This window comes from Electrophorus electricus, chromosome 15, assembly GCF_013358815.1.
Source record: "Electrophorus electricus isolate fEleEle1 chromosome 15, fEleEle1.pri, whole genome shotgun sequence".
Classification (NCBI taxonomy): domain Eukaryota; kingdom Metazoa; phylum Chordata; class Actinopteri; order Gymnotiformes; family Gymnotidae; genus Electrophorus; species Electrophorus electricus.
In genome coordinates, this window is record NC_049549.1 from 2,561,161 (window position 1) to 2,582,157 (window position 20,997).

The 20,997-nt window shown below is 46.6% G+C and overlaps 1 protein-coding gene and 1 long non-coding RNA gene across 3 annotated transcripts; both read left to right on the forward strand.

Moving 5' to 3' along the window:
- The first annotated feature begins 724 nt into the window (after nt 1-724).
- Nucleotides 725-20,412, forward strand: egln2 (egl-9 family hypoxia-inducible factor 2). Of its 2 annotated transcripts, XM_035534184.1 has the most exons (7): nt 725-992; nt 1,413-1,475; nt 1,723-3,005; nt 14,686-14,805; nt 15,101-15,237; nt 17,659-17,726; nt 17,958-20,412. In XM_035534184.1, exons 3-7 carry the CDS (start codon nt 1,875-1,877, stop codon nt 18,008-18,010), a joined length of 1,509 nt encoding a protein of 502 aa, XP_035390077.1. In that variant the 5' UTR covers nt 725-992; nt 1,413-1,475; nt 1,723-1,874; the 3' UTR covers nt 18,011-20,412. The 2 variants fall into 2 exon arrangements, with proteins under 2 accessions (XP_035390077.1, XP_035390078.1); XM_035534185.1 differs by lacking the exon at nt 1,413-1,475.
- Nucleotides 4,924-6,516, forward strand: LOC118242543. The gene is made up of 3 exons (XR_004776899.1): nt 4,924-5,536; nt 5,888-5,972; nt 6,305-6,516. It is a non-coding gene; the product is annotated as an uncharacterized LOC118242543 (long non-coding RNA).
- Nucleotides 20,413-20,997: the final 585 nt, after the last annotated feature.

The following is a 20,997-nucleotide window of genomic DNA, read 5'->3' on the forward strand; positions in this document are numbered from 1 at the left end:
GTTCCTGTTGTTTTTTTAGCGAAATTTCTGCTGACTCATTCTTGTTGTGTGAGTCAGAGCTGCTCACTTCCTCTGTAAAATCATTACAGTACCTTGATTAAACAAATGTTATATTTGGGTGGAGAGTAAACACGACAAAGACATGCGTGTCCTAAAGGCAACTGGACTGAAGCGCTGTCGAGGTTTGGTGTGACACTACCAAAGCAGACATCTACAGAGCTGTGCATGCTTTTAGTGTCTGTGTGTTAAACGATGTGATTGTAGTAGGACACAACACACATATGACTGATTTGACTGAAATCCAAACCAGTTTTGAAATATATCTTAGACAATGGAATGTTTTATCTGTTTATCTCTTTTCACAGTAGAAAAACAGAGGAAGCCGGGTAGGTAAGAATTGTTTTGTGTGTGTGTGTGTATGTGTGTGTGTGTGTGTGTGTGTGTGTGTGTGATTCAAATAGCCTTCTAAATATGTTTAGGTTGGAGACCGCGGGTAAGCGTATGCTGTCACTGAGTTTATTGTGATAACTCAGAAAATCCTCACATACAATAAAATTCCTTAGAAAAACTCAGATCGATCACTGAAGCAATCTGCAGATAAACACGAGGTTACTGTGTTGAGGTTACTATGTTGAGGTTACTGTGTTGAGGTTACTATGTTGCCGCTAACATTTTGTTTTTGTTGCGTTTCGTTGCGTCACGTGACACATGTGCGCACGTGTAACTGACAGACACGCTCATGGAGAATGAGCGAGAGGGAGGACCGGAGCGCGAGAAAAACGTCGGAGACGCACGAGCAGACGCGACTCGACCAGGCGGGACCGACTCGAGGTCGCCCAACTTCACCGCCGAACGCGTTTGTTTTTCACGGTCGTGCGTTTGCTAATAAATATTTGTGTCTGCGGTAAAGTTGGACTGGCGATGTGCGGAGTAATTTCGGATACGGTGTTAAACCCTCACGCCACACACTCTGTGAGCGAGGGATTGTAGAGGTAAGAATACGTTTGTGATGTGTTTGGGGCTTTTCTGCGTTATTCGGATAACATCCGCCGACTGTTAACTCGCGTTTGGAAACGTGCAGCTTTAAAGGAGCCTAACTCCCACCGCGCGCTTTCCCATCAGGTTCTTAGCGAGCTATCCCCGGTCACGTTTAGCCTACTTGCCTCAGTTTGGTTTTCTTAAATAACATACACTTATTAATACTAATAAAAGTCCATAAGTGGCCGTTTCAAAGCTATTTTGGCTCTAACATTTTTAAATGCCGTTATAGACATTATGCAGTTAAAACAAACAAAAGCCAGCCGCAATAACCTGCTCCTGTTTGGGGGCTGGCGCACGCGGCTTTCTGCCTGTATGTGATCCCAGCTCGCGGGGTCCTCATACAAACTCATCACTTCTGTGTTTTGCAACAGCTGCTGGCCCACACGAGCCGTCCGTATTGGCCTTGTGTGGCCTACAGTGTGCAATAATCACAGGTAATTTCCTAAAATAATTTAACATGAAGGTCGTAGATAAATGTATCAAATTGACTTGAATTTTTCAGTAATGTGGTTTTGTTAAATTATTTGATTAAAAACAGTGGAACTAGACCTTTTTCAGAGTAATATTATGGGATATTTCTAAATGTTTAAACCCCCTATCTGTAGAAAGTGTAATTTTGCGCTGTGTAGTACGGCGAGGGTTCAGTCCAGAGCTATAAAGCACTGTTATCTTTTTCCCTAGTATGAAACTTTTGGACCTCGTCACGTCGCTTAGTGCTAACAGCGCCGCCAGTTGTGCCGCTCGCGCCGCACGCAACTATGTGCACGGGAGACCTGGTAGAAAATGAGGCTTGGACGTGAGCTACGTGCGCATGCAGGAGTAGACGAGATGAAATGGAGAGTTTGGACGGCACGGACCTTTTAAGTGAAAGCTGTTCTCACGCGCCCGACGGTATATGCTCCACACAAGGCGAAGTCACGCGCGGCTCTGCTGATTTGCACGCGACGAACATGGGCTTGAACGCGCACTGCGCCCCGGCACCGGGCGCAGCTACAGCGGCAGAGCTTCTCACAGACCTCGCGTGCAAAACGCTCGGTCCGGGAGTCACAGTTCTGAAGCAGGAGTCGCTGACGGGGTTACCGCGGTGTAACGGCTGGATGGTGTCCCCGTCAGCGACCACCGAGGGAAACTGCAGCGGCGTTTCGGCGCAGACACCAAACGGCTACAGGCAGCATAGAGAACCGGCGGAGATGCCAAACGGCCTCACGCGGCCAGGTAGCACGCTGGACAGCCCGGACAGGACTGCACGTGACAAAGGTGTAGCGAAGCGCGCAAGCAGCAGGCAGACGCAGCATTCCAGAAGGTGGAACGAGGAGAAGAGAGGCACTGGTTCTGGGGTTCTGCCCGACACCTGGGCTGGATCAGCACTGCCTCCAGAAGCAGCAGAAGGACCGGACGCCTGTCTGCCTCCGGGGGGCAAGCTAAGGCGGCTGGAGACAGACGCGACGATAGAGAGCGGGAGTACCAGCCAGGCAGTGCCCCCCGAGGCGGAGGGCGCCCCCTATCCTGACTCCTTACCCGGCCGGCTCCACCACAACGGGCACAAGGTCACCTGGAGCCCCCTGCCTGGGAGCGCAGCTCCGGCCGAGGCGGTTTCCATGCCGATCGCGGTGGGCGGAGGTGCTCGCCTGTCAGCGGAGCGCATTGCCCAGCTCTATATAGTGCCTTGTATGAAATATTACGGCATCTGCGTTAAGGACAGCTTCCTGGGTCCACGCCTCGGCGAGCAGATCTTGAAGGAGGTGGAGACCCTGAGTAACAGTGGGAAGTTCTGTGGTGGTCAGCTGGTCAGCCAGAGGAGCATTCCATCTAAGAACATCCGTGGAGACCAGATAGCTTGGGTGGAGGGCAAGGAGCCTGGATGCAAGAGCATCGGAATGCTAATGGCACACGTGGACGAGGCCATAATGCACAGCTCAGCAAATGGACAGCTTGGGAATTATGTTGTTAACGGCCGCACCAAGGTAAGATATGGGCCTCTGTGTGTGTGTGTGTAACTGTGTGAGCCTATTGACATATGTACTGCTCTATGTGTCAATCGCACGGCATGTAGGTGGTATGCATACAGCATCTTGTTGATGAATACCACTGTACTGTTTCAAAACAGTACAGTGATCATTGTATTACAATGGAGAGTGTTCAGTACAGTGATCACTGTAACACGGTGTTCAGATACTCACTCTGCTATTTTATGAGTACTGGTACACTACAATGCATTTGGTGAATCAGGCCTAAAGCTGTTTGAACGTATGTTTTATTTAGTAATAGTGATTATCAGAAACAAAGGCAGACCAAAAGCGTTTTAATGACTGTGTGAAGCGTTTATGGGCAGCTCTGGTAAGTCACATGACATTATAGAGCTCTGGTCCTGCTCTGCTGCAGTTAGGCTAGTGCACGCTGGCAGTTCCTGTATGGTGTCTCAGTGTCCTATCAGCTCTCGGGATCAGTGGCTCCCAAGCTTTGAAGAGTCCTCTCCTCTCCACTACCAGCAACCCCTACCAAACAATGCATTCTTACTGCTGCTGCCGCCTTCTGGCTGTGTGTGCGCATGTGTGTCTGGGTGCATGTGTGTTGGTGCTTCTCGTATCCATACTCTTTCCACGCACACGTGTTTGGTAGGCGTCCTTTTGGCGTTCTGCACATGCTTGTGAATGCCTGACTTGCGGTGAAGAAAGAACGTGGCTCTGATGTGTTCTGCTTCCTCAGCTGTAATACATGTATCAACCTTCTCCACTCACGTATAGAACGTACATTCAGCAATGACTGGTAAGCTTCGAAAAAGCATTCAGTGGGGTGTAATTAGTTTTTGTCTTAGCTTAAATCACTAGATAGCTGTACATTTAAAGAACTGACCTTCAGTAATGTGTAATAACATAACGTTAAGTAACATGTAATAACACTTAAAACTTACACAGCCAGAGTTTGACATTTGTTGACAACATAAGTGTGATTTAAGCTTAATCATGTTACCTCATGACCGTGACAGAAAACACATTTGCGTAGAGACCAAAGGCATCACTGTGTAAGATGGTATCAGTGACCCAGATGCATTCCAGCGTTTCGGACAGCGTACATGGGGAGGCAGGAGGCCTCCGTGTTTGAGCTAGTCGGCTCACGTTCCCTTTGTGCGCGTGCTGTCTGGAGGCTTCTACACGTGTTATTTCCTGTGCCAAAGAATCACCTGAGTACCACATAAAATGCCCAGTTGTGTTCACCGATTTTTCTGATCCCAGCACACGTTCACAACTGTTGGACGCTTTTCGCGTAGTCAGCTTGGTTGTTTAGTTTGCTGGTAGGAGTGCAGAATAAATGGTTGGTCCGTTTTTGTTGCAGTAATGGCGTTTGGGGTGTGGATATCGCAGGCAGGGATACCCAGATTTCCTCTGATGTGTTGGAGCACATACTGTGTGCAACCTCACCAGTCTCAGGCAGTCCTGAGTGTTCTGGGGGGATTTGGTCAACGGGATCGAACTCACGAGATGCAAAATAATTTTGGTCAATATAATTCCAGCCAGTGAAGGTTCGTCTGTTTTGTGCATATTGTGATCAGACGTCCAGAATTTAGCAGTCTAACGTCTGTACTAATATTCAGCCTGGACTGAATCTAACCATGACATTTTTCTAGATTTATTTGGCTGGGAACCAAATTTCCTTCCATCTTTGAACTGAACCTTGTTCTGTGTTTGTGCATGCGCTCCTATTATGTCTTACTCTAATGTAGAGCGCTACTGTTCAAATACACACTTAAACATTTAAAATACCACTGAACTTCATGAATGATAAAGCTAGTGTGTCTGTTTACTTTGTAGGTATGCAACAGGCTAAAGCTGTAACAGTCTGTACAGTTCATGATAACATAGAATAAGCACACATGTGCAAACGTTCATTGTTTAGTGTGTAATTTTTAAGACCTTAAAGTGGCTCCCATTTCCCCCAAGACAAATCAGCAACAAATAAACAGGCTTTGACAACAGAGGATGCAGCCACCTGCCAGCGCACGTCCAGGGTCCTGCATAGCTTCCTGAGAGAAACCCGAGCTGTGAGTGTAAACCTGAAGGGGACGTTTGTGAGTCGCTGGGGTGAGGTCACCACCTCCACAGCCGGCCACTTCTTCCCCTAAATAACAGATGTGGCGTCTGTCCTGCTCCCCATGTGAGTTTCTGATTGTAATTGTCTCTCCAGTGGCTCTCCAACTCAGTAAAGCTTGGTCCTTTTTACATGTTTGTCATGCTAAACCAACAGAACTATTTGAAGTGTATCTGATTGTTTTGACTTATATACAAAATGTGTGAGATCTATTTCCTACAAGACTGTCTTGCTAAAATACTTTTTAATATAATGTTGAATATAAAAATATATAATTATTATTATTTTTTTTTACAACTGGCAAACTCTCCTACTGTCTGCAAACGGCCAGTTGTTTGAGATCAGATGTCCGTTTACTGTGGAAAAGACAGCAGGCTTCACAACCAGAAACCTTGAGGCCTAAACTCTGGTAAACATTGCACCCAGATAATCAGGACAGCGATGAGATAAGTACCCCCTCTGTCTGATCAGACAGGAAGAGCACGGGGGGGTATAATGTATCTGTTTTAGGAACTCAGCTTTTTAGTGTTGGACGATGAAATATGATCACGGCTACGGCCGCTTCCACTTTAAATGCTGTAGCTTTTATCACTTCATCAAAACCCCCTAACATTCATTTCTGTAGCATAAAACATTCAACCTCAGTCTTTAACAGCATTCCAAGATGGTTAAATTAGAAATGAACTGATTTAAATCAGTGTCATTTTGCCAAACTCAGTGTTCTCTGTTCTCTGTACTCTATTCTCTGTGTATTTTCTAGTATTTCCTATCAGTGAACACAAGGGGAAAATTACCAGTTTGACTGTCCGCTGTGAAGCTTTGACAGGTGCATCCAGTCATACAGTGTAAGGATTTTTATGAAAGTGGGTACAGTTCAGACAGAGCGGTTATTGTTTTTACACAGACTCTCTGATGAGATTATTCCTCTATCAGTGATCAAACAACAGGAAGGAGAGAGAACTTGGTTTTACCCTTATCTCAGGACTGTTTCATCAGAATTAGTCATCCTTACAGTCTATTAACTTCTTAATCATGGAGTCTCTCTCTCCCTTACACACCTTTCTCTCTCTCTCTCTCTCTTTTTCTCTTTCTCTTTCTTTCCCTCCTGTTGTGCCTGCAATTGCCCCTCCCCCTCTGCCTCACTCGCTCTCTCTGTTTTTTTTCATCTCTTTATCAGCCCTTATATTGCTACTTGGCCAAAATATTTCCCCACCGGTTCCCTGGCAACAAGGCATGCCGGCTGATGCTGAGCGAGAGTGAGGCGGCGTGCTCTGCTCCCACCGCTGCAGTCCTTCACGTTTCCAAAAAAATAGCTTCTGCTGTGGAAATCTCTCTGTCTGCACCACCGCAAAACAGGACAGAGGGGAAAAGGAACACATGCTGGATGGACAGAGGTGGAGAGAGAGAGAGAGAGGGAGGGAGGGAGGGAGTAATAGGCTGAGAGTGAAGGCAGGGAGTGTTTAACAACACTGTCCACATGGTAACGGGTATCTGCTGCAGTATGTCCTCAGTGCCCCTCCCAGAGAGATGCAGTCACAGTGGCACATACACAGTCACGGTGGCACATACACAGTCACGGTGGCACATACACAGTCACGGTGGTACATACACAGTCACGGTGGCACATACACAGTCACGGTGGCACATACACAGTCACGGTGGTACATACACAGTCACGGTGGTACATACACAGTCACGGTGGTACATACACAGTCACGGTGGCACATACACAGTCACAGTGGCACATACACAGTCACGGTGGCACATACACAGTCACGGTGGCACATACACAGTCACGGTGGCACATACACAGTCACGGTGGCACATACACAGTCACAGTGGCACATACACAGTCACGGTGGCACATACACAGTCACGGTGGCACATACACAGTCACGGTGGTACATACACAGTCACGGTGGCACATACACAGTCACGGTGGTACATACACAGTCACGGTGGTACATACACAGTCACGGTGGCACATACACAGTCACGGTGGTACATACACAGTCACGGTGGCACATAAACAGTCACGGTGGTACATACACAGTCACGGTGGCACATACACAGTCACGGTGGTACATACACAGTCACGGTGGCACATACACAGTCACGGTGGCACATACACAGTCACGGTGGCACATACACAGTCACGGTGGTACATACACAGTCACGGTGGCACATACACAGTCACGGTGGTACATACACAGTCACGGTGGCACATACACAGTCACGGTGGCACATACACAGTCACGGTGGCACATACACAGTCACGGTGGCACATACACAGTCCACGGTGGTACATACACAGTCACGGTGGCACATACACAGTCACGGTGGCACATACACAGTCACGGTGGTACATACACAGTCACGGTGGCACATACACAGTCACGGTGGCACATACACAGTCACGGTGGCACATACACAGTCACGGTGGCACATACACAGTCACGGTGGCACATACACAGTCAAGGTGGCACATACACAGTCACGGTGGCACATACACAGTCATAGTTGCACTTACACAGTCACGGTGGCACATACACAGTCAAGGTGGCACATACACAGTCACGGTGGTACATACACAGTCACGGTGGCACATACACAGTCACGGTGGCACATACACAGTCACGGTGGCACATACACAGTCACGGTGGTACATACACAGTCACGGTGGCACATACACAGTCACGGTGGTACATACACAGTCACGGTGGCACATACACAGTCACGGTGGTACATACACAGTCACGGTGGTACATACACAGTCACGGTGGCACATACACAGTCACGGTGGCACATACACAGTCAAGGTGGCACATACACAGTCACGGTGGTACATACACAGTCACGGTGGCACATACACAGTCACGGTGGCACATACACAGTCACGGTGGCACATACACAGTCACGGTGGTACATACACAGTCACGGTGGCACATACACAGTCACGGTGGCACATACACAGTCACGGTGGCACATACACAGTCACGGTGGTACATACACAGTCATAGTTGCACTTACACAGTCACGGTGGCACATACACAGTCACGGTGGTACATACACAGTCAAGGTGGCACATACACAGTCACAGTGGTACATACACAGTCAAGGTGGCACATACACAGTCACGGTGGCACATACACAGTCACGGTGGCACATACACAGTCACGGTGGTACATACACAGTCACGGTGGCACATACACAGTCACGGTGGCACAGTCACGGTGGCACATACACAGTCAAGGTGGCACATACACAGTCACGGTGGCACATACACAGTCACGGTGGCACATGCACAGTCAAGGTGGCACATACACAGTCACCGTGGTACATACACAGTCACAGTGGTACATAAACAGTCACCGTGGTACATACACAGTCACAGTGGTACATACACAGTCCTCGTGGTACATACACAGTCACAGTGGTACATACACAGTCACAGTGGTACATAAACAGTCACAGTGGTACATAAACAGTCACTGTGGTACATACACAGTCACAGTGGCACATAAACAGTCACCGTGGTACATACACAGTCACCGTGGTACATACACAGTCACCGTGGTACATACACAGTCACAGTGGCACATACACAGTCACCGTGGTACATACACAGTCACCGTGGTACATACACAGTCACAGTGGCAAATACACAGTCACCGTGGCACATACACAGCCTCAATGCTACAGTATTAGGTGCCTAACACAGGGCTATGCAAACACATCAAAAACAGGGCCAGAACACCGACCTTGAACTTATGCTATGAATGGCCTTGAACATAAATCAAGCCTTTTCACTCCTATCAGTAGATGTTTTGAATAATCTAATATGTCATTATCGCTGGTGATGGTGTCACAGTAGGCTTGTTTTAACTTTCAGTTTGGCAGGAAACAAAAGACTGTGGCCACAGTTCTCTAGCAGAGACTGAGTCAGCCGTCCAGCATCAGGACAGGGGGCACAGGGGCAGTTGAGAGATTCCAGGGTGTCACTGGGTTTTGTCCCAGTGAGGTCCGAGCTGAGAGCACACTGGGCTGACTCCGGGACAGCCTCTTTGTTCTGAGAGCCGATGCCAGTGTGAAATGTGAGTGGGTCCGTTTAAGGCCATGTGAGGTCATGTGAGGTCAAGTCAGGGTGTGGACTTGGCAGTGTTTGTCATTCATATGACGCCTGGCCAGACCATTGTCTCAGAGCTTTACTCATGCATCACACACATTCACTGCTCCTACAGCTAAAATTAAACTAATTCTACTGCACTTGGGTCGACCTTATAATTTACTTCTTATATTGGCATGTATTTGTCGTATATTGGATGCTATTATATTACTATCTAATATATTAGCTATAAATAGTATATGTAGTAACTGCTAGTTACATTTAGCAAGGACGGTTCCAGAGAAATGGGTCATGATTCCCAAGATAAGTCACGGATTACACCACGGGAGTCACAGATTACACCAAGGGAAGCAGAGCTGCTGATAGCAGACTATCGTCTCTCCTGAATTTCGTCCAAGAGGCCGTTCTGCTGACAGGATTCCTGAGTGCGCAGAGATGCCGTGCTGTCCGTCTACACCGTATGGCCTCATTTTTTCTTGTCTCAGCGTCTTACCGCGCCCCTGATACGTGGGCAGTAAGGCTTCTTCTTCTTTAGGAAAACAGTTTATTCAGTGTTGCAAGGCTGTGAGGGAAGCAGGATTTTATGCTGTCCATTTTAGGTGCACATGTCTGTCAAGGAAACACAAGCATTGGGAATAACCCTGTCTGCCCCCTTGGCAAACTCTAAATTTGTATTTTTATACCTGTAATTTCATGTGACCAGATGATACTGGAGTCTTTACATGTCCATATCCTACCGTTGCCTTTTTATTATTGGGCTTAAAAAGCAGTTAAATTATTTGTTAGTTTACTGATCAAATCTTCTTATGCATGTGTACATGCTCAACAAATATAAACATATATTCTTTAAAATATACTATAGTGCATTCCAGTCATTTAATCATATTTCTAGTAATAATTATTTTTCAATTTGGACAAAGCTTTAATTTCTGTGTCTCTAGTACCACCTTCAAAAAATGGCATTGAACCGATCTGTCACATTTTTAGTGTTTGTTGTGATTAGTATTATGGGAGAAGAGCTGGGCGAGGACACCCAGCGCTGTGGTCTGCGTAAGGTTGTGTCTGGATAAGTGCACACGTCATGAAGGCTGTCTTAGAAGCATTTGAAGGAGCCGTCTCGAGTTTTCACTGGTCTGCCTTTTTCACATTTCACATGTGATACCTAGCCAGGCCTTCCAGCCTGACGGTATCTGCTTCGTGTGCTCAGTGATGCTTGTACATTAATGACTCCCGGCACATGGTACTGTGTGTGTCATGTGCAGGGAGTCCTGTGTTTACGCTTGTGGCCAGGGCTCTGACAGACGCACCGTGGTGCCCTGTGCCTTATGGTTAATTATGGTCGCTCTCTCTCTCTCTTTTTTAAGGTGGTGTGTGTGTGTGTGTGGGGGTCACAGGATTAAAACCCCTCGTTTGAGGGATGAACAGGCTCTTAGCAGTGAAAGTCCGGTTTTGCAACTGTATGTAATAAATTGAGGAATGCATGTGGTTTTTATGAGTCACAGCGATGGTGGAAACGTTGTGCGTAGAATGTGGTTTGAAAGGCTGGCGTGAGGGGACTACGTGTATCCAAACGTTGTTTGTAATATCTTTGTACATGGCTTTGAAAACACATTTAATGGAGTTCATGTGACACAGCCATCGATGTACAAACTTGGATTACTAAAAGTATAAAATGACTTGTGGCGCAGTGTGACGTTGCAGTTTGTCTGCCATTCTCGGTTTAGACGTCTTTGCAAGCCTGATGTATGTGCTAATAAAGACCAGCTTGGGCTTGTTATGCGCGCCTGTGTGCGAGCGCTTTCACACCCAGACTGTGCTGGTGGACCTGTGTTTCATTATGACTCAGGAAACACACGAATAGCATTTATTACCTGTGCCTGTGTCTTTTTAAATTCTGTTTAGCTGGTCTTTTAATTTTGAGCTTAGTCCTTAGTCTTGTTTTATATAAAACGCATATAATAACACAGTACTTTGTAGGCTATGTAAGATAATATTAATGTATCTTATTACTTGTAATTGAAAATTCTAAGTAATATTTTGTATAATTAAATACTCTGCCATGTATGTGGATTTACATCTGAGAACATTTGAGGGAACTTGTTCCCTGAGCACAAGATGCATCAACGTTTTAAAATGTTTTAGGAGGTAATTGTAGGTTTAAATTTAGGACGGTTGTGTCAGTGAGTAACGCCGCAGAGCTGCCATGACTGCTGTAACGTTTAGGCCTGCTGGATTTACTGATGTCTGATGTCTGAAATTTGTTGTTTGTTGTTGTTGTTGTTGTTGTTGTTGTTTTTCTCCTGCCTCATAAAAAGTTGTTGTTGTCTGACTATCATTTCCGATGCTCCACCCTAACTTGATGTCATTAGATGTCCCAGTGGGGCTTCCACTCTGATGGGGGTGTGGCGGGGGTTCATCCTGCCCATGTTGTAAACTCCTCTGACCAGGAACCTTCTGAGTCGTCAGCAGAGACCCCCCCCCTCCCCAGACCCCAAGGACCACTTCCTCCAGAGCGAAACGCTTAAACTCCCTTGCACACAAACATTTATGGAGTGACTGTAATTCCTCCACTCTCTGACTGCTCAGAATTTGGCTTGTTCAATGTTGGGTCTGTGTGTGTGTGTGTGTGTGTGTGTGTGTGTGTGTGAGTGTGCGTCTGCGTGCATGAATGTGTGTGTGTGTGTGCGGGTCTGTGTGAGTGTGTGTGTGTGTGGGTCTGTGTGAGTGTGTGTGGGTCTGTGTATGTGTGTGTGTGTGTGTGTGTGCGTGTCTGCGTGCATGAATGTGTGTGTGTGTGCGTCTGTATGTGTGTGTGTGTGTGTGTGTGTGTGTGGGTCTGTGTGAGTGTGTGTGTGTGTGTGTGGGGGGGTCTGTGTATGTGTGTGTGTGTGTGTCTGTGTGAGTGAGTGTGTGTGTGTGTGTGTGTGTGTGTGAGTGTGTGTGTGTGCGTCTTCGTGCGTGAGTGTGTGTGTGTGTGTGTGTGTGTGTGTGTGCGTCTGCGTGCGTGAGTGTGTGTGTGGGTCTGTGTGTGTGTGTGTGTGTGTGTGTGGTTCTGTGTGAGTGTGTGTGTGGGGGGGTCTGTATGTGTGTGTGTCTGTGTGTATGTGTGTGTGTGAGTGTCGGTCTGTGTGAGAGAGTGTGTGTGAGAGAGTGTGCGTCTGTGTATGTGTGTGTGTGTGTGTGTGTGTGTGGGTCTGTGTATGTGTGTGTGTGTGGGTGGGTCTGTATGTGTGTGTGTCTGTGTGTATGTGTGTGTGTGTGAGTGTGAGTGTGTGTGTGTATGTGTGTGGGTCTGTATGTGTGTGTGTGTCTGTGTGTATGGGTCTGTGTGTATGTGTGTGTGTATATGTGTGTCTGTGTGTATGGGTCTGTGTGTGTATGTGTGTGTGTATATGTGTGTCTGTGTGTATGGGTCTGTATGTGTGTGTGTCTGTGTGTATGTGTGTGTGTGTGAGTGTGTGTGTGTGGGGGGATTGTCTGTTTGTGGCTGGCATGTACAGCTCATAATAGGTGTATGTGTGTGTGTGTGTGTATGTGTGTGAGTGTGAGTGTGAGTGTGTGTGTGTGTGTGTGTCGGTCTGTGTGAGAGAGTGTGTGTGTGTGGGTCTATGCGAGTGCGTTTGTGTGTGTGTGTGGGTCTGTATGTGTGTGTGTCTGTGTGTATGTGTGTGTGAGTGTGTGTGTGTGTGTGAGTGTGTGTGAGTGTGTGTGTGTGTGAGTGTGTGTGTGTGAGTGTGTGAGTGTGTGAGTGAGTGTGTGTGTGTGTGTGTGAGTGTGTGTGAGTGTGAGTGTGTGAGTGTGTGTGTGAGTGTGTGTGTGTGAGTGTGTGTGTGTGAGTGTGTGTGTGTGAGTGTGTGTGTGAGTGTGTGTGTGTGTGAGTGTGTGTGTGTGTGAGTGTGTGTGTGTGAGTGTGTGTGTGTGAGTGTGTGTGTGTGTGTGTGTGTGTGTGAGTGTGAGTGTGTGTGTGTGTGTGTGTGTGGGGGGGGGGGGGGGATTGTCTGTTTGTGGCTGGCATGTACAGCTCATAATAGGAGTGTGTGAGGGAACGAATGCCAGGAAGTTGAGGAGAGTCAGAATGTAATGACTGTTCACAAGCACGCTGGTTATTGGTTGCAGTTTGTCCTGGAGGCCTGGATTGATGTTGTGTTTACAGTACGTACATGTATACAGTAATATCTACAGTAGTTTACTCAAACCTACCCCAACCTATCCCTGGATCTACCCACACCCACCTCAACGTACCCCTGTGCCTACCCCTACGTACCCCTGCGTAGCCCTGGAATGATCTGCACCTACCCCTGATCTGGTGAGACTGGACTGCTGGTGTTTTCTGTGAGTTGTCTGTGGTTTTGCACCATACGTACCCCACCATGCCCCATCCCCCGTGTGAGGATCTGTGTTTACCCCCTGTGCTGGGGAAGGACCAAAGGGTGATAAGAGTTGAGGTAACAGAAAGCAAGCGTTAGTTTGTTTAGTTTCTTCTCTGTGGGGCTTGATGAAATGCTGACGGTATCTCAGTGAGTCGGTTTGCTGTTGAGTTAGCCACGCCCAGCCTGTCTAGCCCCGCCCAGCAACTGTCTAGCTCTGCTTAGCTCCTCCCTAGCCCCGCCCATCCCCTACCTAGGAACACACCTTTACAGTCCAGTAAGCCCGGTGTTTTACGGTTAATTTCTTAGTGGTATCATTTATTTATTTGCTTCTTAGTGGTGTATTTTATCAATTGAGGGGGATTTTATTGCCCCCTGCTGGCAAGGAGGCCCCAGTGGTGGAAGTGTACAGGGGTGGAACTGTTTCTGTTTTGCTCTAGTCTTTCATTGGTGTAGAGAGGGCTCTGCCCACTGATGAAGCAGTGGTTGTAGCAGGTGAACATGGCTTAAAGTGTGTTGCCTTAGAGCTCAGGTGTGCATGCATTGAGGCCAATGTGACAAGTGTGTAGGGGGTGTGGCTTTAATAAGGAGGAAGGTGCCTGTTCAGGTTGTTTTCTTAAAGGGCCAGTGACCTTGAAAAGTGACAAATGTCACTTTGGCTCACAGTTGGAAAGCAAATAACTTGGTCTTTGTATGTGTGTGTGTGTGTGTGAGAGAGAGAGAGAGACTTTCACCATTACCCCTCCTGCATGTTATTCTCCTTTATTAACATTAGCCTTATTTCAACCCCAGTTGCCTGTATACAGCTAATGGGCAGCGTTTAGTGGCTTCCAGTAGCTTCTCCCACAGCCTTTCGTCAGCACCTTCAGATATCTGCACTGTAACAGACTATTGTGTGCTATGTGTAATTCTGCCTCTAGGACAGGGCCACCTGTAGTCTGAGCGACTTATTTTACGACGAATTACAGTGTCACAGGACTGCCTTTCCCATCACACAGTGTGTGTCATGCCCCGTCTATATTATGCTACTTTGTCTTCGAATAACCTCTTTGCTTTCCTCTCCAGGCAATGGTGGCGTGTTACCCTGGCAACGGTGCGAGATATGTGCGTCACGTGGACAACCCAAATGGAGATGGACGCTGTATTACTTGCATCTACTATCTGAATAAGGACTGGGATGTGAAGGTGAGATCTGGTGCTGACTCCGCCCCTTAACTCCGCCCCCTGCACACATCAGAGAAGCTCTGACAACATCAGCGCATATAAACGTCAAGCCTAACACGCAAGCTCACCTGAAAACTAACTGAAACCTGATGAAGCCATGAATTAATTCAGCCCTCTGGAGGCTATAGTGCAGGTTTTCTTTGTCTTATCACAGAATGTGATCTGTGTGTGTGTGTGTGTGTGTGTGTGTGTGTGTGTGTGTGTGTGTGTGTGTGTGTGTGTGTGTGTGTGTGTGTGTGTGTGTGTGAGAGAGCAGGTCCACGGTGGCATGCTCCAGTTGTACCCCGAGGGCCGTAATGTTGTGGCTAACATCGAGCCCCTGTTTGATCGTCTGCTCATCTTCTGGTCCGACCGGCGGAATCCCCATGAGGTGAAACCTGCATATGCCAGGCGGTGAGTGAGTGAATATGAGAGAGAGTGACCGAGTGAGTGTGACTGACTGAGTGAGTGAGAGAGTGAGAATAAATGAGTGTGAGTGAATGACTGGGTGATTGACTGAGTGAGTGAGTTCAACTGCAGGACAGTTTAAGCACACACACACCAGTGTAGTTGTATACTTAGCTGGCCACCTGTGCAGGCTCCCACACACACAGTTGTGTTTCGTGTGATGTCCTGTAGAGTTCGTAGCTGCAGGTTTTCCTCAGGAAGACTCTCTCTGCTGAGAGCTTTATTCCTCCAACCCAACACGTTTACACTGTATTTTTGGCTCCTTCATTGCACAAAAAAACACAGTGTTTTTGTTACTTAATTGGCTGAGTGCAAATAGTATGAGCCGAAGTGTGTGTATGTAGTGTGTGTGTGTGTGTGTGTGTGCGTGTGTGTGTGTATGTGTGCGTGTGTTTATGTATCTGTGTGTGTGTGTATGTGTTGGAGGCAGGGTTAGGGGAAGTAGGGCACGGTGTGTGTGTATGTGTGTGTGTGTGTGTGTGTATGAAACATTGACTCCTGGAGGGAAGGCAGGGCACAGGAAGTACGCTTTTCCTGAGTGTGAGAGTTCAGCTGCAACATAGGAGAGAGAGTGAGAGGAATAAACAGATAAGTCCTACTGAGTGGCCTGACTCAGGAGCTCAGAGCTCGGCTAGCCTGACTCAGGAGCTCGGAGCTCGGCTAGCCTGACTCGGGAGCTCGGAGCTCGGCTAGCCTGACTCAGGGAGCTCGGCTAGCCTGACTCAGGGAGCTCGGAGCTCGGCTAGCCTGACTCAGGGAGCTCGGAGCTCGGCTAGCATGACTCAGGGAGCTCGGAGCTCGGCTAGCATGACTCAGGGAGCTCGGAGCTCGGCTAGCATGACTCAGGGAGCTCGGAGCTCGGCTAGCCTGAGTAAGTAAGAAATGTGCAAACTTGCACAGAACAGTACAGCCATCTTTGGATAAAATTAATCTGTTTTGCAGAGCGATGGTTAGATGTGCATGTGTTGCATGCTTGCTTTGTCTTTGTAGCATACACAGTTGAAGGGCTACACTGTTAATCTGACCATGACGTCCTTATTAATCTGAGCAGGGCTAGACTGTTAATCTGAGCAGGGCTGCCAGGTTAATATGACCATGACTTCTTTATTAATCTGAGCAGGGCTACACTGTTAATCTGAGCAGGGCTACCCTGTTAATCTGAGCAGGGCTACACTGTTAATCTGAGCAGGGCTACCCTGTTAATCTGAGCAGGGTTGCCAGGTTAATATGACCATGACTTCCTTATTAATCTGAGCAGGGCTAGACTGTTAATCTGAGCAGGGCTGCCAGGTTAATATGACCATGACTTCCTTATTAATCTGAGCAGGGCTACCCTGTTAATCTAAGCATGGCTGCCAGGTTAATCTGACCATGACTTCCTTATTAATCTGAGCAGGGCTACCCTGTTAATCTAAGCAGGGCTGCCAGGTTAATCTGACCATGACTACTTTATTAATCTGAGCAGGTGCTACCCTGTTAATCTGAGCAGGGTTGCCAGGTTAATATGACCATGACTTCCTTATTAATCTGAGCAGAGCTAGACTGTTAATCTGAACAGGGCTACCCTGTCAATCTGAGCAGGGCTGCCAGGTTAATATGACCATGACTTCTTTATTAATCTGAGCAGGGCTAGACTGTTAATCTGAGCAGGGCTGCCAGGTTAATCTGACCATGACTTCTTTATTAATCTGAGCAGGGCTACCCTGTTAATCTGAACAGGGCTGCCAGGTTAATCTGACCATGACTTCTTTATTAATCTGAGCATGGCTACCCTGTTAATCTGAGCAGGGCTGCCAGGTTAATATGATCATGACTTCCTTATTAATCTGAGCAGGGCTAGACTGTTAATCTGAGCAGGGCTACCCTGTTAATCTGAGCAGGGCTGCCAGGTTAATCTGACCATGACTTCTTTATTAATCTGAGCAGGGCTACCCTGTTAATCTGAGCAGGGCTGCCAGGTTAATCTGACCATGACTTCTTTATTAATCTGAGCATGGCTACCCTGTTAATCTGAGCAGGGCTGCCAGGTTAATATGATCATGACTTCCTTATTAATCTGAGCAGGGCTAGACTGTTAATCTGAGCAGGGCTACCCTGTTAATCTGAGCAGGGCTGCCAGGTTAATCTGACCATGACTTCTTTATTAATATGAGCATGGCTACCCTGTTAATCTGAACAGGGCTGCCAGGTTAATATGACCATGACTTCCTTATTAATCTGAGCATGGCTACCCTGTTAATATGAGCAGGGCTGCCAGGTTAATATGACCATGACTTCCTTATTAATCTGAGCAGGGCTAGACTGTTAATCTTAACAAGGCTGTCCCGTTAATCATTAATCTCAATTCCCTTGTTCTTCATCCCACAGCTATGCCATCACTGTTTGGTACTTTGATGCGAAGGAGCGGGCTGAAGCCAAGGAAAAATATCGGCTAGGTATGCTCCAGAAACGTCTTCACTAGGGTTGGATCTGAAATTAAGACCAACCATGTGTTCATACAGTAGTTCTGTTCAGCTTGTCCTATGTCACAAACATCGCTGTCAGTGTTGATGTTATCTTCTTATCAACAAAATGAGACTCGAGAAACAGTGTTGTCGTATTGATGTGTTTCCCACAGTGTGAGTGTGCTGACTGCATGCCGTCTCTCCTGTGCGTTTCTTCCACAGCTGTGGGACAGAAGGGAGAGGAGGTGCTAGTCACTCAAAGCAATAAGCCCTAAAGTCCTGGATAAGACCTAAATAAGCCCCAAAGTCCTGGATAGGACCTAAATAAGCCCCAAAGTCCTGGATAAGACCTAAATAAGCCCCAAAGTCCTGGATAAGACCTAAATAAGCCCTAAAGTCCTGGATAGGACCTAAATAAGCCCCATAGTCCTGGATAAGACCTAAATAAGCCCCATAGTCCTGGATAAGACCTAAATAAGTCCTAAAGTCCTGGATAGGACCTAAATAATCCCCAAAGTCCTGGATAGGACCTAAATAATCCCTAAAGTCCTGGATAGGACCTAAATAATCCCTAAAGTCCTGGATAGGACCTAAATAAACCCTAAAGTCCTGGATAGGACCTAAATAAGCCCTAAAGTCCTGGATAAGACCTAAATAAGCCCTAAAGTCCTGGATAGGACCTAAATAAGACCTAAAGTCCTGGATAGGACCTAAATAAACCCTAAAGTCCTGGATAAAACCTAAATAAACCCTAAAGTCCTGGATAAAACCTAAATAATCCCTAAAGTCCTGGATAGGACCTAAATAAGCCCTAAAGTCCTGGATAGGACCTAAATAAGCCCTAAAGTCCTGGAGCAGCTCAGCTCACCATGTCCTCCCCGTGCACCTGGCCAGCTGTGCTGCTCTTGCAACAGCCCTCCATGGTGAGGCCCGAGCAGTGAGATAATCCCGACACATCCTATTGGTCACATACTGACCTATCACAGATTTCATTGGCCATTGGAAAGCGAGAGAAAGAGAGGGGGATGGACCCTAAGCGTACACGTCTGTTGGATTGGCCGATTCCGGAAGTTTCTCTCACTGCGCCGCGTTTGGAGATGTCTAAGAGTGAACCGGGACTGGACTTTTACCTCTTTCTATAAGAACTGTTTTGACACCGTAAGGAATCAGCTTTTCTTTCCTTAAATAAAGTTGCACGACCTCCTGTAGAAGGCAAAGACGTCGGTAGTCTGAGCTTGAGTTCACATTCTCCCTGGCTGAATGGGGAAGAGGAAGTGACATCATCAGGCTTGCTCTAAAACCATATCATAGCCTCTTTGAGTGAGGCAGCACTGAACAGTGCTCAGCAGACTAACACGGAAACGTCAAGACACAGGAGGACTGGACATTTCACAGTGAACGTGAGGACCTTATGACTGCTGTTACCGAGGAGTCCGCTTGGTCGGTTTCCATGCGCCTCCGTTTCTGCACACCCAGTGTGTGTTACAGCTACACAGCAGGAGGGTCAACACAGGGTTTGCTGAATGTCTCCTTTTTGTGTGTGTGTGTGTGTGTGAGAGATTGTGTGCGCGTGTGTATGTGTGTGTTTTACAGCTACACTTTCATGGCTTTGCCTTGCCTGTAACAATGTTCTTTTAAACTGAACAGTCTTCTCTGATTAGGGAGTACCAGGCTAAGAGAAGATCAGAACAGATACGTGCTAATATGCCTTTAAAAGGTCTATCTATGTATCCATGGTGATGCACCTTTTAAAAAAAGAGAAAACAATCTTTTTTTCCAAGGGGTCATAAAACAACAAACTGTCTGAAAATTACACAAATTAGAATGATGTAATTCATAAGATTTCTCATCTGAGAGTACATTCTCATTCTGATAGAATTCTACTTTATAATCTTTGTGCCTACACTTCCCAGAAGGCATTACAAACCCTTCTTGCTGAATCATACTGAAGCTTAGCAGAATGGTAACAAACTTGCTACCCCTCGAGATGTTGATGTTTATATTTATTCTGCATAGCATCCAAAATCAGAAAACAAAGCATGCAGAGTAAACAACATTCTGAAGAAGGCTACTGTCTGAGTCATGATGGAGTCTCTCAGTTAGCTAACGATCAGTTAAAGTCTTAGTTCCTCACCAGCAAAGCTTGTGTGTTACTGCATTATCACTACAAAATCTGCTCACTCGCATAAATGAACATGCAGTTACCACAGGAAGCTCTGGACTAGATATCCAGGCCGGTGTCTTCATGACTGTCTCCCATTCCGATTTGTTTGCGTTAGAAATTATGAGATTTTCTTATAATGTTCTCGAGAGAAGCAGAATGTCGACGAAACCTACGTGAAGCAATGAAAAAAACCCAAAAAACTCCTGTCTGAATCTAGTCAGTGTCGACCTGAATCTTTTAAAATCAAAATTGGATTGCGACGGTAGACTGTGCCGCCACGTAGCGAGATGAAGGGTGTGCATTTTACTGCTTTCTGTGTATATTCGCAAATGTCACACAAGTCAAAGCACTTTACTGTAGAAAATGTGATTTTGAATCAGAGGAAAATGCTTTGTGCTGTGTATAACACAATAATTGAAACTCAATAGACAGTTTTAAAACAAGGGATTAAAAAAAAAGAAACATTTGCTCAATTTTTCCGTGTTTAATTAAAACGTCTATGATTATTGTAGACTCTGTCTGCTGTGCTTTATGTTTATGTTTAAAATGGTATTTCAGTACATTAGTTTTAACCTAATTAACTGTGTTTCATGTCATGTTATGAATCTACATAGGTATGCAGATCACAAATTTGTTTATTGTGAAAGTGCATATTTGTTAGACTTCCGCAAGAGTTCTTTAAAAAGGGAAAAACGTCAGGACCTTCTTCAGTAGGTCTTGGTTGGACAGCCAGTTTCACTCAGCTATCTCAAAACTGAAAAAAAAAAAACAATGAATAAAGTTTTCTGTAGGATCCTTTAAGGCTACAGTGCAGACTAAGTATTTGATAGATACACAGTCTTTGTTGGTTTGGTTCTTAAGACCAGCCTTTTTCCTTGTTAAGGGAGACAATAAATGTGAGGTTCAAATGCAGAACACTGGCTTTAGCTGGAGTTTATTCAGATATTTACAGTGGGAGCCATAAAAGTAAGAGCTTCTCTGAATGGACAGCACGTCACTAACCGAGACCCACGGTGACACCGGCGAAGCTGCCAGCGACATTGGTTCTCACGGCCCCTGGCACCAGTAGACGCAGGGGGATTCGTTCTGAAGGGTACA

What these genes read in the sequence shown, in the direction of transcription:
- egln2 (XM_035534184.1), top strand. Translation starts at nt 1,875, where the DNA reads ATGGAGAGTTTGGACGGCACGGACCTTTTAAGTGAAAGCTGTTCTCAC. An exon ending in TTGTTAACGGCCGCACCAAG is followed by an intron (nt 3,006 to 14,685) that starts GTAAGATATGGG and finishes TTTCCTCTCCAG; the next exon opens with GCAATGGTGGCGTGTTACCC. An exon ending in CAAGGAAAAATATCGGCTAG is followed by an intron (nt 17,727 to 17,957) that starts GTATGCTCCAGA and finishes TTTCTTCCACAG; the next exon opens with CTGTGGGACAGAAGGGAGAG.